Source organism: Buteo buteo, chromosome 18, assembly GCF_964188355.1.
Source record: "Buteo buteo chromosome 18, bButBut1.hap1.1, whole genome shotgun sequence".
NCBI lineage: Eukaryota > Metazoa > Chordata > Aves > Accipitriformes > Accipitridae > Buteo > Buteo buteo.
The window spans coordinates 20589856-20607225 of record NC_134188.1 but is presented as its reverse complement, the minus strand read 5'-3'; the positions used below and the strand labels follow the sequence as shown (position 1 = coordinate 20607225).

The following is a 17370-nucleotide window of genomic DNA, read 5'->3' as shown; positions in this document are numbered from 1 at the left end:
GGCGAACCAGGTGTCCAAACCATCCCTTTTCCTCCTCGCCACACTTCGCCGCAAGTTAAAAGGAATATGGGGTGGCAGGACAGCTAGCACATGAAGGGAGAGAGGGGGGAAAGCAGAAGGGAGGTGAGCACGTCTGGACTGACTCTCGCACCTCAACGAGAAACCGCCAAGGGCCCGGGCCGCGGCTTCGGCACCCGGGCGGCCTCCGACATCTCCAGCCTCGCCCGGGCGGGACGGCGGGCGGCCCTTACCCCCGGGCGGTGGGGGAGAGCGGAGCCCTCACGGCCGGGGGCCCGGGGGTGCGTGTGAGGCGGCCGGCCCGAGGCGGGAAGCGCTGAGGGAACCGCGACCGACGGGCGAGCGCCGCCTCCGGGGCGGGCCGGGCCGCCGCAGGCCTTCCGCCGGCGGGACAAGTGCTGAGGGAAGCGGCGCGGGGCGGACGGATGGACGGACGGGCGGACGGACGGACGGCGATGTGGACGTCCCTCGGCACCGTCACGGAGTCCGCCGGCCGCAGGGCAGCCGGCTGCCGCTTCTGGGCTGTCGTCCTGGGAGCAGCGGCGGGGGTCTTTCTCTTCGGGTTCCTCATCGGTACAGTGCGGACTAACCCTCCTTCGGATCGGGGGGGGGGGGGGCGGCTCTCCCGGCCACCCGCCGCTCTTCCAGCCGGGGTCGGGGCTCGGAGCCGGGCCGAGGAAGGGCCGCGTGTGGGGAAGGAGCGGGCGGGTTTCCAGCGGCCGGGGCTTTGTGCCAGGGGTGCCCGCAGTGAGGGTGTGCTCGGCCGGCCGACAGCTCCCTCCCTTCTACCCTTCACACCGGGCAGTCACCGAGCCCTCCTGGGAGTTCCAGCTCCTCCGCAGGAGAAGGGGTCTTTGCCTTTTTGACTTGTTTCGACTTCGTTTTAAATGAAATGGTTCTGCTCCGGGCAGGAGAAGAGGCGCTGGGTTTGTGAGGAGGGGACAGAGGACAGGCCCCACGACTCGGCTGTGTTGAAACCGCACCAGCCCAAACGAGAAAGGCGGGAACATAAATAGGGGGCTCGAGGAGCACTGACAGGAGGGGCGAAACAGTCTTTAATTTGTTGTCCCACCTCCCCCTCAGCCCAAGCAGGCCAGCCTGCGGGTTGCTGCCATGAGAGTTCCCCTCCTTACGTCCCCTTTGGTCCACAGATGAATCGGGATCAGTTTGGGGGAGGAAGGAAAAACAAAGGAGCCACTTGTATTTTGAAATGCCTTTTGGTCTGCACTTGGGGTTCATGCCATAGGGAAGCCCCAGCTGAATTGCTCTCCCATGTGGAAAGAGCCTTTTGCTGTGCCAGTGACCAGTGCCTCGCCAGTGCCAGCTTGTTACTGGCTCTTTGCCCCCCACCAGTTCTCTCATTTGCTCTACCCATGTAACTGCTGCTGCATTTGCACGGAACATGTCCAGTCTCTGACTTAAAAATAAAAACAGATGTCAGAAACACTTTCCTTCTAGCCAGGTGTTCCTCTCATCACTTACTCTGGTAATGCCTGCACAGTAAGGGAAGGATTCCAGAATAAGAGCCAGACAGAGCAGAGAGTGAGAAAGGAGTTACAAGACATCTGTTCCTTACAAAGGGTGTCTGTGTTTCTGTGCATTTTTGTAAAGCTGCTGCCTTATTACTGAGGTGACTGATATGACTGACATGACTGACAGCATGATATTCTGGTGCTAAAGGAAGATAAGTCTCCTTAGCATCCACAGTAAAATAACTGATGAATAAATATAATATAGTATTTTATTCCCCTCAATATCTACCTAGGTAAATAAGTTCTCTTACTGTGTGGGGGACTGCCTCTACCATCACTGTGCAGCCTGCATTAGGTTGTGGCTGCTTGTCTGTGCTGAGATAAAAACAGTTGTAAAATACACAGTGAAAATCTTGTGGTGATACCAAAGAGAAATGGTGTGTGCCATGGGAATATTGCTCTGGTGTTTTTAGTGTTGTATTTTTGTGTGTTACACAGGCTGGTTTGCAAAACCTACAGAAAAGACATCTGTGAGTCCTCATGAGGACATGAAGGCGGCATTCATGGCTGAAATGAAGGCTGAAAACATCAAGCAGTTTCTTTAGTAAGTAATGTGTAGACTAAGCAGTCCAAAAAAGAAAAGAAAAAAAAAATTCAAGCAGGAACCAGCCCAAGGATGCCAACAGACAGAGGATGGTATGCAGGTTGTCAGCCGTAGGTTTTATCTCATGTGCCCCAGTGAGCTGTGATTCACAAAATAGTCCATCTCAGTTCCTCTCTTTCTTGTTTGTGTTGGAAACAGTTGAGGAGTTGTCAGTAATCTCAGTACATAAAGCAATTAAAAATTGGCCAAGCTCTTGCTCGGCATTTGGTGAATGCTTGTACAATGATGTAGAGGTTCAGCCTTTCTCTTATGTATCCTTTTTCAGTCTACAGCAATGTTTATCTTACATTGTTTTTTATGGAAAAATGATTCACTTCAAATTAGGCTGTATGAATGAACTTAAATCAGGAGAGATTAAATGGAAAATAGCGGAGTACATCAATACAAAAGACAAGAAAATCATACCAGTGTTTCAGCCTTTAATTCTTCCTATAGCTTAGGCCTTAGTACCTTATTGCTACTCCTCCTTCACACTTTGTCATGCTGTGACCAAATTTATGTGTTCATCTGTCACCATTCTGGCCTCATACTCACATTCATGAAGAAAGGATATGTTTCCAAGCTCTCTCCCTCTGCACGGTGAATAGCTAGAACAGACATAGTAGGTACCAGCTAGTCATCATGGTACATTAGACTGTTCATAACACATCTAATAGTCTTAAAGTTTTAGAGTCTTTTTTAAGACAATGTTTTTTTCCCAATAATTTTTTCATTTCATCTACCCTTTAAATTAGTAATTTCAAATATACTCTGTTTCTTTTATTAAATCCTAGAAGCAAAGCTGCTAACATTTGTTCCTGAAAATTCAAACAATGGAAGATGACAATAGAGATATTTTTTAAATCTATTACAGTTCAATTACTGTGATTAATTTCTTAATTTCTGTAACTTAGGATCTTTAACTACAAGGAAGCTTTTGTTTCTTTTAGGGATCTTGTAAACAGATTATTTTTCTCTTAGGACAGTGTAGTATTTCTTAAAAGCACGTATTTATTCCAGTCATTAACAGACCAGAAGTCACAGTTGATTGATAGAAATTTTCTTTCTGTGTAAAGAAAGTGTTAAACTATCAGTTATTTTAGGAGTAATCAACAAATTTGGGTTTGCCTTAAATTCCCAGCCTGATTACATAGCATGAAGTTGTTTCTTGCTATAAAACTAAATTACAAAAAAACTATTTTCAGTTTATAAGATTGTGGCAACCCCACTGATTTCATTTTAAGTGCACTTGCCACAGACTATTGCAAATAAATTAGCTGGAAAGTGTGTTCTCTTTACTATGTAACAGTCATGTCCTGGACTATATAAACATGGAAAACTGAAGACTTAGGATTTTTTACAGTCTTAACCTGTGTTTTGGCTCTTACAAAGTCAACTGTTGTTCAAGAGCTCTGTGAAAGGAGAACTTTCTGCTCCCTAGACTATGCCAACAGGAAACATTTACTGTCATGCGGCCAGTTCTGTGGTGAAATATGGCAGATACATAGTCACTGCTCAGAACTACCAGGACAGGCAGTCAACAGATTAGAAGAGGAAATGAAGAAAAACACAATATTCAGTTAAATGGGAATATAATACAGGAGAATGTTATTGCTTATGTCAAATTTTAATAAAAACGTGAGACTTAAACATTCCTAACTCTTACAGAAAACAGCTGTTGGCTCTAACAATAACATGTAACTGTGCTCTTGTTTTGGTATGTCATCCAGAAAACGGTACTGTCACTGTAACAAGGACTTTCAGTACAGTGTTGGTACTAGTTGTTGACATTATCAGAGGAACATGTTTTTTTCTAGCAGCATTCGGCTGCTAAGGACTTTGGGTTTGTCTAGTTTGGAGAAAAGGAGGCTGAAGGGCGAACTCATTGCTCTCTACAACTCCCTGAGGAGGGGAAGCGGAGAGGGAGGTGCTGTTCTCTTCTCCCTGGTATACAGTGATGAGATGCCGGAGAATGGTTCAAAGCTGCATCAGAGGAGGTTCAGACTGGACATTAGGATGCATTTCTCTACCAAGAGGGAGGTCAAACACTGGAACAGGCTTCCTAGAGAGGTGGTCAGTGCCCCAAGCCTGTCAGTGTTTAAGAGGCATTTGGACAATGCTCTTAATAACTTGCTTTAACTTGATCAGCCCTGAATTGGTCAGGCAGTTGGACTAGATGATTATTGTAGGTCCTTTCCAATTGAAATATTCTATTCTATTCTATTCTATTCTATTCTATTCTATTCTATGTGTATAGTTCTTTCAAAATGCTTTTTTGATGGCTTCCTTCTCACTTGTACTTGGGATTTTTCCCAATCTTATACCCCTTCCTTATCGAAGATCCAATTTCTTTCCTTAACACCAACTGGTGCAACACATGCTTCTGTGGCTTGTTGATGGCATGGTCATATGACAGGATGAGGACATCATGATGACAACCTCATTCAGCTGGGAGTTTCTTCAGCTCCCTTCACCACTGTGCTTTCTCAATGGTCTGGACAATTGTTTTTTCAGACAATGGGTTGCTCACTATTCATGGTATCTTTCACTGTTTGTTATTCACACTGCATGACTTTTAAGTCACAAGCTATTGAGTTTTTCTTTTCCTTGTTTGTAGGCCACTCTCGCTCTCTTATTTGCCAACAAGACACACTCAGAGTGAACTTTTAGATAAATCAGTATTTGTGCCAAAATTAATTAAAATAGTGAGATCCAAGGAGGATATACAGTTAATTAAAAGTAGGGATCAGAGTAATTATGCACATTTCTAAATTGAATACACAAAGATAATTATACTCAATTCTTTTATCACTTCACAAGGAAGGTCAGTCTCATTGTGCATAGGAGTGATTGGCCTAAGGTCACCCAGAAGACACGGAGTAAAGCGAGGACAGGACCCCACAGTCGATGTCATCATGCCATTCTTGCTAAGCCATGCTGTGAGGAAGATACAAACACCTACGATAGCTCAGGACAGACTGAAACCCTTTACCTCAACTTATGTGTAAGACAGGCAAAAGCATAGATGCACAGGAGTCTGGGTCCTTATTTAGCCTGGGTACATCTGGTCATCTCTAGGGGGTTTATTTCCAGCTAGGCTAAGAGGAGTTCTGATTATGAGCTGCAATGCCTGATCCTGTCTTGTTGCTTCTTTTTCTTTAGCAATTTTACACAGCTTCCTCACCTAGCAGGAACAAAGGAGAATCTGAATCTGGCACAGCAAGTCCAAGCTGAGTGGAAAGAGTTTGGTTTGGATTCTGTTCAGTTGGTTCATTATGATGTCTTGCTCTCTTACCCTGATGACACTAAGCCCAACTACATCTCAATAATTGATGAGCATGGAAATGAGGTACAGAAAACACCATTTTTTGCAACCAGGGAACAAAATCACCTTCATACACCTGGGAAGCCTGGGAGGGAAAGCTGTTCTCTGCTCTGTTAATGGTGTTGGGCCTGATCCAAAGCACACAGAAATCAGGGGTTCCAGTTTGCTTTTTTATTTTGTATCTTTGTTTCGTAGTGTATGTGCTGAGAATACCAATAATTACCCTGATTCATACAGCATACTGAAATATATGGATTAAAGGAGAATAATGTAAGAGAATTACTTTATGTAATTAAATTGTTTAAAAATTATTCTGTTATTTAGAAAGAGGAAAGCAACCATGGTCAGCATCATTATTTGCATTGATTCATTATACAGTGTTGGTGATTGTGCTAAATTCAGTTTCTTGACTATTAGAGTTTAGGCCTTGAGATGCACTATCACAGGTAACACCAGTTCATTACAGAGCAGCTCTAGTCCTTGTAGAAGCTCCAGGGATGAGCAGAATGCAAGTGTTTTTTACTATTATGATCTAAGCTGCTCTTATCTGCTGTACTGAGACCATCTTAAGGGACCCTGTGTTCATTTAAGCAGGATTCTTTGTGAAGAGTGGAGATGGGATTTGCAAGATCACACATTGAACCTGCATGCTGCAAAGGTTGCCCAGTGATTGCTAAAGTTTTGGCCACTCCTCATTTACAGTTCTAAAACTAGAGTCCTTTAAACTGCAAATGCATGTGAAATGTGCCTGAATAGACAGTACTTCTTTTCCATATTGCCTGGCTTACCTTTGTCTTTTCTTCTTTCCCACTAGATTTTCAACACATCATTATCTGAGCCTCCTCCTCCAGGATATGAGGCTGTTAGAGATGTGGTGCCACCCTACAGTGCGTTTTCAGCCCAAGGAATACCTGAGGTAACATAGTAGAATAGTAAAAGAAATAGAAGTAGAAATAGAAACACAAATAAAAGTAGGAACAGGAGTAGAAATAGAAACAGAAATAGAAATAATAGAAATAGAAAAGATGGAATACCATAGTGTAGTGTAGCATAGCATAGCATAGCACAGAATAGCATAGAATGATACAGAATTATGTGAAATTCCTGGGTCTTAGGCTTTAGTTCAAAACTTGACATATCACCAGTAGGAAAGATGTCGGAGCTCTGATGTTCTTGGGAGTTTCGCAAATGGGCAATGTTCAAATTGAGCAGTCATACATATATGTTTAATTTTTTCCTCGAGTTTGAGTCAGAACTGGATTTTATTTTTACCTTTTCCTTAAAGAATATGGTAATAAACCTTTAATGTTGTCAGCTGCTATAAGCTACTCCAGATATTTCTGTGAATATGCACTATTGTTTCCCATCTTGCTGAACAAATAAGACTGTTACATTTATGTAGGCAAATGAACAATATAATTTTCAAAATGCTGCTTGCCAAAGGCTCACACTGACAGGTATAACTGCACAGTGTACAGTATGCTTGAAAATGGCTTTTATTCTAGCTGGCATTAAAATGTTGCTGTGATCTGAGCTTAACTCTAATCCTTTCTATCTTGTACAGATGGTACCAGCTGACGGGCTTTCTTTTATAAAGTTGGCCTGTGTAACAGGAGTTCTCTATCCTATGATCATTAGTGGTTTCAATTAATATTTTGTAAGATTAGATTTTTTTTTTGTTATTCTCAGTATCTCTCCTGTCTATACATAGAATAATTTAGGTTGGCAGGGCCCTCTGGAGGTCATCTGGTCCAATCTCTGCTTTAAAGTTGGATCTGACTTTGAAACCTGCTAACAGTGCTTTTACTCGCACAGCCCAGTATTAGTCATATACTGTCTGAAGTTTGTTAATAAGCTGTGCAAGTTCAGGATACAAAAGGTATCCTGTATTCATTTGCCTCAGATACTCAAAGGAAGCTGGAGGACCAGGCAGATAGTCTGTACCCTAGGATATGAGAGCTTTGAGTATTTCAGGAATTGCAGTGGGAATTTTGGAACATAATGTAAGGTAAAATTAATGGGTTCTGACTTTGTATCGTAATGTAATATCCCCAAAGACAGAATAACCTCACTGCTTTATTTGGTTTGTGGAGAGCTACAGTAAGTGATGTATATGGGAAATAATAAAAACAAGTTTTAAGAAGCTGCAGCTTCCTTCTTTAGAAAATGATTTTATTTTAATTATGTATAAGAACTTTGTTTCTGAAAAAAACCCCAATAATTAAAAGACAGATTGTCTTTTCAAAATATGATGCTTATGTTCACCTTATTACATAATACTTTGACCAAAGCTCTGGGTACCTAGCTAGTGCTGTTAGTGAAAACATCCTCCAGTGAGCAGTTGTCTCCACCTGTCCTGCAAACAGCACAGGAGGGAACGTGTATATAGCTCAGCAGTGGAAATACTTAGTGGGTTCAGGGCTCTTATGAGTTCTCCCAGGCTGGTTTATGTATTTTATGTTAAAAAACATTCTATTAAAAAACAGAACTAAGCTGTGGAGAGAGATATTTGGATCTTGCTAAGTACAATCGTCAGTCTTAGGTTCTCTTTCTGCTCATTGATTTTGCAACTGATTCCTACATAAAGCTCCAAGTTCAATGAAGGGAGAAGGCTGTAAAGTACCTGCATCCCAGGCTAACCATAGTCTCACGAGTAGACCACCTTCTTGGAAAGCGGGAGAAATAGTCAAAGTTCTTCATAGTGAGAGAGGCCAAGAACGCAGCTCACACATTTTCTGGGTGAGTGCTATAATCGGGGAGTTGTGGAAATACAGTTCGGCACTGCTAGCACTATTACTTTTTCCTGCAGCTGCTTTTTAGAAATAAGTGGCAGTGACTGTGTTTTGAAGGTTAAATACTGTCAGAGTGGGATAGTAGCTACTTGCCTGCTAGAGTGAGACCCTGCAGAGATTTAGAAGTAGTTCCCACTCATTTCAAGTTCTCAGTAGACAGAAGGTGGAATATATCCTGGTCTGTCATACAGATTGTCAGAAAATGTACATTTTTTCTGTGTGGTGTATTTCAACTAAATCCCAGTAAAGAATCGGATGAAAAAAGTTAAATTTTGACCAGAAACTTCTTTTAACAGAAATATTAAGCAGAAAGCAGACAAAATAGCAAAGTCACATTCTGTCAGACAGTAGTAGTAGTAGTTTGGAACATTAGCATCATAAAGAATGGTAAAATTCTGCTCTTCACTTCCTTTTTAAGTGACTGCAAAAGTACTCCTATCTAGTTAATGATGGTCACACATAAGAGGCATACCTGAGATCTCTAACTATGCTAAAAGAGCCCAGATAAGACATTTTATGAGTCCACGCCACATTCTCAAAGCTTGTATTTTGTAATAGCTCTATAAACATGAGGGATTTCATCACATCACTAGGAAATCATGATACAAAACTGTCACAATGCTCTGATGAGACATTTATTACATCGATGTAGTTCTTAGTCCTGTTAATGAAAGTTAAAGTTGAAGAATTTTCAGAGGTGCTAAAATAATTTAATTAAGGAAGCGTGATTTACTATGCAGTATATCAAATACTGCCAGAATCTTCAAGTAAGTACCTTTTAATGTAGTTTCAGAAATCTAGAGATTGAGTAAGTATGAGTTGTTCTGCAACACCAGGAAAAATGCAATGAATATGGATTGTATACTTTATATCAGATACAGTTATGAGAGTTTCTTCTAAAGATCAGAACTGTTCTTTTCTTTATGTGATGGCATCTACTTAATCAAAGACATTATTTTAAAAAACCCTGTAAAGTGTGAACAGGTTTTCACCATAAAATGTAACTCTCATGTTAACTTGTTTTGCACTTCACTGTAGAACAAGGTCCCTGAATGTGAGAATCCTGCAGGTTGCTATTAATTGTTATAATTACAGGTCTGCAATTATGTAAGCCAAACTATTAAAATCAACATTTTTGTATTTCTCATAAAAAATACAATAGCCTACAAATGTAGGTATTCTGTGTAAGATATTCTAAAGAAATTTTGTTAAAATGGAGGACCACATTCTCCTTTTGCTTAATCTAAATAGACTGGAAGGACTGTCTTGACTTCAGTAGAGTTACACTTGATTTTACTGAGAGGGAAAGCTACTCCATAAATTCAGAAAAGCCTCCCCGAGAATAATCCTTGCATTTAAGAATTATTCTCTGAACAAAGAGGACCAGAATCTTAAAGGTGTGAAACTGTTTGCCTTATTTAAATACAGTCCCCTTTATTTCATGAATTTATCCTAACTGCGTTCATTTTGCTTTGTTTAAGAAGAAATTGTGACTTGAGCAGATTAGTGGTGAAACTAGTACAGTCAATGACTGTACCACAGACTTATCAGGACATGCCATATGCCGATATATAAGACCACCTGAAGTCAGTGATTTTTGTCAGTATAAGAGATTTGAGCTTATACCTTTTTGAAACTAAATTGATCTCTCTGGAGGTGTCTGGTAATAGGGAGAAATGCACTAAGGAAGAGTTTCCTGTCAGCTAATTTTAGTTGTGTGAAATTGTAGGCATCTTCTCTAAACCAATCTTTAAAGCTTTTTATAGGCATTTACTCTAAAACAGTCTCTGAGGTATAATCAATGAGAGGTATATCCAGAGGGCAATTTATTCCTTCCTAAAATAGGTGCTTAAAACAGATTTGGGGTGAATTGTCTTGGAAAGGGTGAGTTCTCAGAGAACTTCCCAGCTCTTCACTGGCTATGGAGTGCACTACAGGACCTTCTTGGACAATGCACACAACTTTTAGGTAGCTGACATTAAGGAAGATGAATCACACACCAAGTATTGAATAACATGGTTGAAACACAGTCATGAAGAATACTTTATTCATGTGCAAAGTCTATTTATTTTGACAGTCAGTCCCTTCTCCTGTATTGAATTAGAATCAAGTCCTGAGAATTTCATACAATATTGGCATCATTCCGTGTACTGCATAAAATACAATTGGTATTTACTGTGGTGTCTGGGTCCAAAATACCTCTAGCTGTCCAAGACTGACTACAGGTTAAACAGATTTGGAAGAGAAGTAAATGCCATACTCTGAGCACTTACTCTAAGTTTCTGATTCAGAAGTCATATCTTAACATTCTCCATTGTGGACAAAGTCTGGCAGCTTTGGATGGTAGGAGGCTAAATTCATCAGAAGTCACTTGACTACCTAATTGTCTCATGATCAAAGAATTCATACCGGAGCCAGTCTGAAAGCTCATTGTTCCCAGCTTATTCTCTTACTAGATCACGTCCTTGTTTTGATATGCTCATTGATATTCTTGTTTCAAATTCTACTTCTTTCTATCAGGGTGAGTTAGTGTACGTGAATTATGGCCGCACTGAGGACTTCTTTAAGCTAGAACGTGAAATGAAAATTAACTGTACAGGAAAGATTGTTATTGCCAGATATGGGAAGATCTTCAGAGGAAATAAGGTAATGTCTCTATATAAAAATGTTACTTGTGTTGTCCTTCAGTTGATTTCAAGAGACTGAAACACTTACCTAAAGTGTTCTGGAGATTTTAGTGTAACTGAATTTTCACAGAGCTGTGTTCAACGATGATTCTTTAGTAGAAGATATAAAATATATATCTGATATGTATATAATACATCTATAGGATAAAAGTAAACAACTTGGAAAATGTTACATATTTTTGTATTCATTTGCATACTATAAATTGTTCCAAAATATTACTAACATTCTTGGGTAATACGCTCTAACTCTGAACTAGAGCGTTCTTCCCTATTGGTTCAGCTGTGATTTAAGATGCCTATATTGTGTTTCTTTATAATGGTTTCTGTACACCAGGCAGAGACTATAACTATATGGAGGTTATTTTAAATTCTGTATTTGCTTATTCAATGTCCCTATCATATAAATATTTTTAAACTACAGACTTGTGCAGATTTCCATGGCCTGACAGGAAGGGACATAATCACGTGTATACTTAAGGCATACACTCAAGTTATTTCCTCAATAGGAATGTAAGAAGACAGTCTATTTTAAGTGTGTTTGGCTTTTGTACAAAAATTAGTTTGACCCTAATTTGGGCAGGACTATAATTTGTATTTGTCAGTTACCTAAGGGTATCAAACACTGAATCTCCTCGCTGGAATGCCAGCTCTTATTATGTGCTGTTGAATAATCTTCTGTGAGCTTTTAAGTGGGTGACTTACTGGTTTACATACATACCATTTTCACCAGTGAAAAGTGACATGTAACTCATATTCTGGGTCAGATAATATTTTCACTAAATTGTTTACCACTCTGAAAGATACTATCTGAATGGAAAAGACTTAAAAATTGAAAAAGGTATTGCTGTCTATGAATCTTTCCTTAAAATGAAATACAAACACCTCAGAGTTCCTAATATCTAAAGGGGCAGTTGTCCTGTGGTTTGGAAATTACATGTCCTCATTGACACAAAGGGATGATATGTTCATTCTTATGGTAGTATTTCTAATGACTGTTTATATACTGAAAAATTCGGTAACCCATATAAAATCTGGAGGACTGTACTGTCATTTTCCAACTTCTAATGATGTGCAAGAATAGGATAGAGGATGAAGGCAAGTACTGTATTTCCTTAAAAAAGCTATGGTATTTCTAAATTAAAATACCCAAATTTAAAACTGTTGAGGATTAGTTGTCACTCAGTCACTATACATCACTGTCATATCTAGTAGCAAAACAGATTGGGATGTCAGAATGACATATTTTCTCTCACTCTCTACCAATCAGTATTGTGCAATAATAAAGTCGCATGAGAACACTTTTTAATCAAAACAGCATGCAGGTCAGTCCTTCTGCCATAATAAGCCTAAGATACACACTCTGTAGTCTTGCTCACAGCCAAGGACAGTTTCAAGCTCTCCAATAATAATCTTTCTTTGTAGTCTGAATGCTGAGATACATTCAGGAGATCATTTAGGTAAATAAGGTAAATACATGGCTAACTAAAAGATAAGGTTGCATCAATGTGATACAGTTTTTTCCATCCATGATGTGTACATTTCAATAGTCAGTTGATTGTGTTGATCGGAATGACAGAATACAAGCTCAGGTTATGTACTAATACTGTGAAGGATGTGTCACTGCCGTTATCGCCTAACTAAAATTCAAAGCAATACCAAACCTCTTACTTTCATATGGAATCTGATAATCCACATATCTATTTTCAGGAATTTTTATGATATGAGATGCTGTGGGCCCTTTACTTAGCCCAAGCACTGTAAAAGGCCCTGAGGAATAATCACTGTAATTTATATTACTTTCTTTTGCCCCTTGAACTCTGGTGTAAAGCTATAAAGGACTGGATAAGGACCGGAGATGTGCTTTGCAGGTGAAGAATGCTGAATTGGCAGGTGCCAAGGGAGTTATTCTGTACTCTGACCCTGCTGACTACTGCGCCCCAGGAGTAGATCCCTATCCAAATGGCTGGAACCTTCCAGGTGGAGGAGCCCAGCGTGGAAATGTGTTAAACCTGAACGGGGCAGGGGATCCTCTGACACCAGGTTATCCTGCAAAAGGTGAGTGACACAAGAGAAGTCATGCTCTGAGGGTCTGGTTTCAGGAAAGGCAGGGGAAGGTAATGGGGATGTTCTTTCCCTTGGAACAAAACACATTTTTTTCTTAGTCTTTCTGTTGCTCAAAAGAGGCAGCTTTGGTCTTCATGTCAGTAGACCACTTCTGCAAATGGTGCACAAGAGAAAGTGAGGGGATGTTAAGGGAGCCACACAGTGCAGTGCTGGGCTGCTTAACTTCATAGACATACCCAAGTTAGCCCAGAGATCATGACACAGGTATTTGACAGCTGAAGCCCTTGTCATTTCTTTCTGCTTCTCATCAGTCAGTCAGCAAGGAACCAGCCTGCGCAGCTCACAGGTTTCTTTGCTTTCGCAGTTCTCGTTTTTGCAGGATTTGGGCTGCTTTCCCTCCACAAGAGCCCCTGCTGGCAATGCTGAGATCTTTCATGCTGGGACTCATGTCACCTGGCTGCAGCTGAGTCCCCTGAGAAGATGACCATTCTCCACTGGTTCATCACCTTCAGCTCATGCTTCCTCAGCTGCTTATTTGAGCTCTGCCTAAGCTGTTTCATTTAGCACCTAACCCAGATCATTTTAACTGAAATGCTTTAAGAACCATTCATGCCAGCACTTGAGCCAGCATATCTGAGGGAGGCAGTCACCTCAAGAAGAGTAGTCCCTAAGTGATGGGGAAAGTTACCTCCAGCCAGCACAACTTCAGTATGTTCATGGCAGGAGCAGACCATGAGAAAGATTTCTAGTTCCTCATGCTAGTGTCAGTGATCTCATAGATGAATCCCTGTCTGCTTCCCTCAACAGGGGTCCCCGTGAATGTTGTGTTAAGGAGTAAATTATTGTTTTCCTTATGTGCTGGCTTGCAAACATCAAATTTTGTCCACGTTGTGAAAATTAAGATTCTTACTTGTAAAAAACGCATTATTTGTATTTGAGCTTTGTCAGAACAAAACCTAGACTTCATTTTATTCACAAAAACAGCAAGACAGGTTATTCAGTAATTCAGTGTGTAAGATTTTACCTGCATCTCTTACCAACTGGCAAAAGTTTTTTAGTTCCCAGCTGAATGTTCCAAGCATCAGACTTCGGGCTCCCTTTTTGCTCTTGTTCTTTATCTGTGGCTTACTGTGAAGTTCTTTCCCATGGAAGGAAATATGTCTATCTAAAAGCATTTCAACACAAAAAAATAGCAAATAATTTAAAAATTTCCAGCCAGCTCTAAATGCATGACTGCATATTGTGCTATGAACTGTACAGATTCCTTCTGAGAGTTGTAAATATGAAAATATGTGTCTTTTGCTTTCAGAATATACCTACCGATTAGACAAAGCCAGTGGTGTAGGTCTCCCGAAAATTCCAGTTCATCCAATTGGCTATCATGATGCTGAGTCATTACTGCGGTAAGAGTGTGGGAGACATGAGGAATTTTAAGCAGACCATTTTTTGAAAGTTATGAGAGTATTTGAAAAGAAAGGGAAAAGACTTTTGCACTGTGCTTCTGTAGCTGTTGAAATAGTATATGTTTGTTTGTCATTAGGTTCTCTGTAGGAGGTAAAAATGTTATCTGTTACTACATACCAGATATGTGCAAAGTGATCTGAAAAGTGTCATTTGTAATATGTCAAGATTAGTCAAGTATAATAAAGTTATAAAGTGCCTCTCAGTTTGAATAAAGGCAAAAATATTTGAGGATGGCATGGTACCTGTCTTGCGAAAAAGACCACAAATGAAGTAATTCATTTGTCCACGGATATACTTGTCATGCATGTTTGATGAGACAGTATCTGTACTGTCCTCTGTTAAATGAAGGCGTGTGCTTTCTCTCATCAGGTGTATTATGTTGCATAAATATGAAATGATGCTAGCGAACTAATACAAGGACACAGAGGAAACTCTGGAGTATTATAGGGGATTTAATAGACATCTATGTGTAATTAAGTGTGCTTACTAAACATGCACGTGACATGAAGACAGGCTACCAGCTTGCCAGATGACAGCATTAAAATTCATAATTAACTTAAACCAAATAAGTTCTCTGAAAACACTAAGATGTGATTGAGTTGGCAAATGTATCATTCCCCTAAAAATGTAGCAGTAATCATCTGTATCAAGTGTAGAGATACAGAGCAGGAAATGTCATCTGTATCAAGTGTAGAGATACAGAGCAGGAAATGCCAGGATTGGCAACAGTACCACAGATAAGTGTTTAGAGCAGTAAGTGAACATAATCTTGGGTGTGTATTTGTGTAGGAATTTTACATCTAAATCACGTGAGCAATCGCTCTGCTCTGTCTGATGCCTCTGTTTGAATATGGTATCAAAAAAGATAAAATTCTATGTTGGTTCTCTATGCAGGTTTCCTCTGAATTATTGAAGCTATTTATTTTTATATGAGGCAGAATTTTACTGTCTTTGGTGTTTTTGCATACCTGTTGTTCATTAAAACTGCTCTAGTGTTTTTCCTATTTCCTCCCAAACTTTTATGGACTAATATATCTCCAATCTGTCTTTTCTTTAAATCTTTACAGTCGTCACTGTTATGAGGTTAACTGCTCATAATGATAAAGGTATAGGTTAAAAAAACTTTTTTCGACTACCAACTAGTAGTGGTAGAGCAGATTAATATGTATAAATATGATGTAGCTACATATTTCTCTTCAGTAAGTTGTAAATAATTCTAGAACTTGGTTTTAATAATTATGAGTGAAATCTAAATAATCTAAAAATACTGGGTCCTTGTTTTCACTTTTGTCTTGAGAAGTCATAACTTCTAGTTATTCTTGCTATCTTATTTTCATTTAAAAAATATACCAAGGACTTGAAGACATGCTGAAGTGTTCTGTGGAATAAAGCTTGACTGAAGCATGCATTTACAGTAAAGGACATGCTTTCATTTACAATAAATATATTTTGCCTAATAAGAACCAGAACATCCAGCATACTTTTCAGTATTCTTTTATGTTTCTCACAAGTTCATATCAAAAATATAAATCCTTTAGAATAGGTGAATATGTATGGGTGATTGCAATCCACTGAATTACTGTATTTCCATTTGTGTTAACTGAGAAAAAACATCTGACCTTTGACAGTGGAACAAGAAAAGGTGACTTGGACTGATCATGTTTCTCCAATTTTAGACATCTTTGAAACACATTAACTCTCTCTATGCTACTGGATTAAACAAAAGTCCAGGAACAGGCACTGGAAGACAACTGCCTATGTTGTTAAACTGTTAGAATGGTCCAAGTTACCCTCTGCTATCTCAAATGCAAATGCAGTTCAAGGCAGTAGAAAGTTCCAGGGACCATTTACAAGAGGCAGTTTGCATGCAAAATCTTTGGAGGCCAACACAGTTTTCCAGGATAGCTGTAGGCCATTCCAAGCTGATCTCAATGCCCAGGACTATTCCTCTATGTTAATTTACTAGTATTAATGTAGCTAAAACCCCAGATTATTCTTCTGTGGAAGCTTGTAGTATAAATTGTCTAAGACAAAGACCATCACTGTGGTCTGTGTGTGCATGGGACCTAATCAAGTGTGGTTCCTGGTTCCTCACTTGTGTTTGGTGCTATTGTAAGATGTCTGTAACTAATAATGATATTATTTTTTTTTTCCATAATAGTAATATGGGAGGATATGGACCACCGCATAGTAGCTGGAAAGGAAATTTGAATGTATCTTACAACGTTGGGCCTGGTTTCACAACGAATTATTCTACAAGGTCAGTTTTGTTTCATAAGGAAGGCGTGCTTGGAATCAGAGAAAAACAGGTAGAGCTATAGAATGTGACCCAAGGTAGAGTATTTGGGGTTATTTGCATCATTCCTTTGATTATGACCATTTCCTGGGCTAAAATGCTCTCAGTGCAAAGCTCCAGTAGATTTACATCTTGATTGGATGGATATAGAATCATAGAATCATAAAATCGGTTAGCTTGGAAAAGACCTTTAAGAGTCCAACTGTAAACCTAACACTGCCAAGTGCACCACTAAACCATGTCCCTAAGCACCACATCTACACATCTATTCAATACCTCCAGGGATGGTGACTCCACCATTTCCCTGGGCAGCCTGTTCCAATGCTTGACAAACCTTTCGGTGGAGAAATTTTTCCTAATATCCAATCTAAACCTCCTCTGGCACAACTTGAGGCCATTTCCTCTTGTCCTATCACCTGTTACTTGGGAAAAGAGACCAACACCCACCTCTCTACAACCTCCTTTCAAGTAGTTGTAGAGAGCGTTAAGGTCTCCCCTCAGCCTCCTTTTCTCCAGGCTAAACAACCCCAGTTCCCTCAGCCGCTCCTCATAAGACTTGTGCTCTAGACCCTTCACCAGCTTTGTTGCCCTTCTCTGGATATGCTCCAG

At 40.0% G+C, this 17370-nt stretch overlaps 1 protein-coding gene across 2 annotated transcripts in view; it reads left to right on the top strand.

The window, feature by feature from the left end:
- Nucleotides 1-411: 411 nt before the first annotated feature.
- LOC142041371 (putative N-acetylated-alpha-linked acidic dipeptidase) overlaps nt 412-17370 on the top strand; it is a 31712-nt gene continuing 14753 nt past the window's right edge. The window contains exons 1-8 of one of the 2 annotated variants that reach the window (XM_075050113.1): nt 412-591; nt 1989-2094; nt 5296-5482; nt 6273-6374; nt 10771-10896; nt 12806-12992; nt 14311-14404; nt 16627-16725. In XM_075050113.1, coding sequence (XP_074906214.1) covers nt 444-591; nt 1989-2094; nt 5296-5482; nt 6273-6374; nt 10771-10896; nt 12806-12992; nt 14311-14404; nt 16627-16725 — 1049 coding nt within the window. In that variant the 5' untranslated portion in view covers nt 412-443. Of the gene's footprint in view, nt 592-1988; nt 2095-5295; nt 5483-5698; nt 5729-6272; nt 6375-10770; nt 10897-12805; nt 12993-14310; nt 14405-16626; nt 16726-17370 lie in introns of those variants that run through there. The other variant, XM_075050114.1, reaches the window with a different exon arrangement.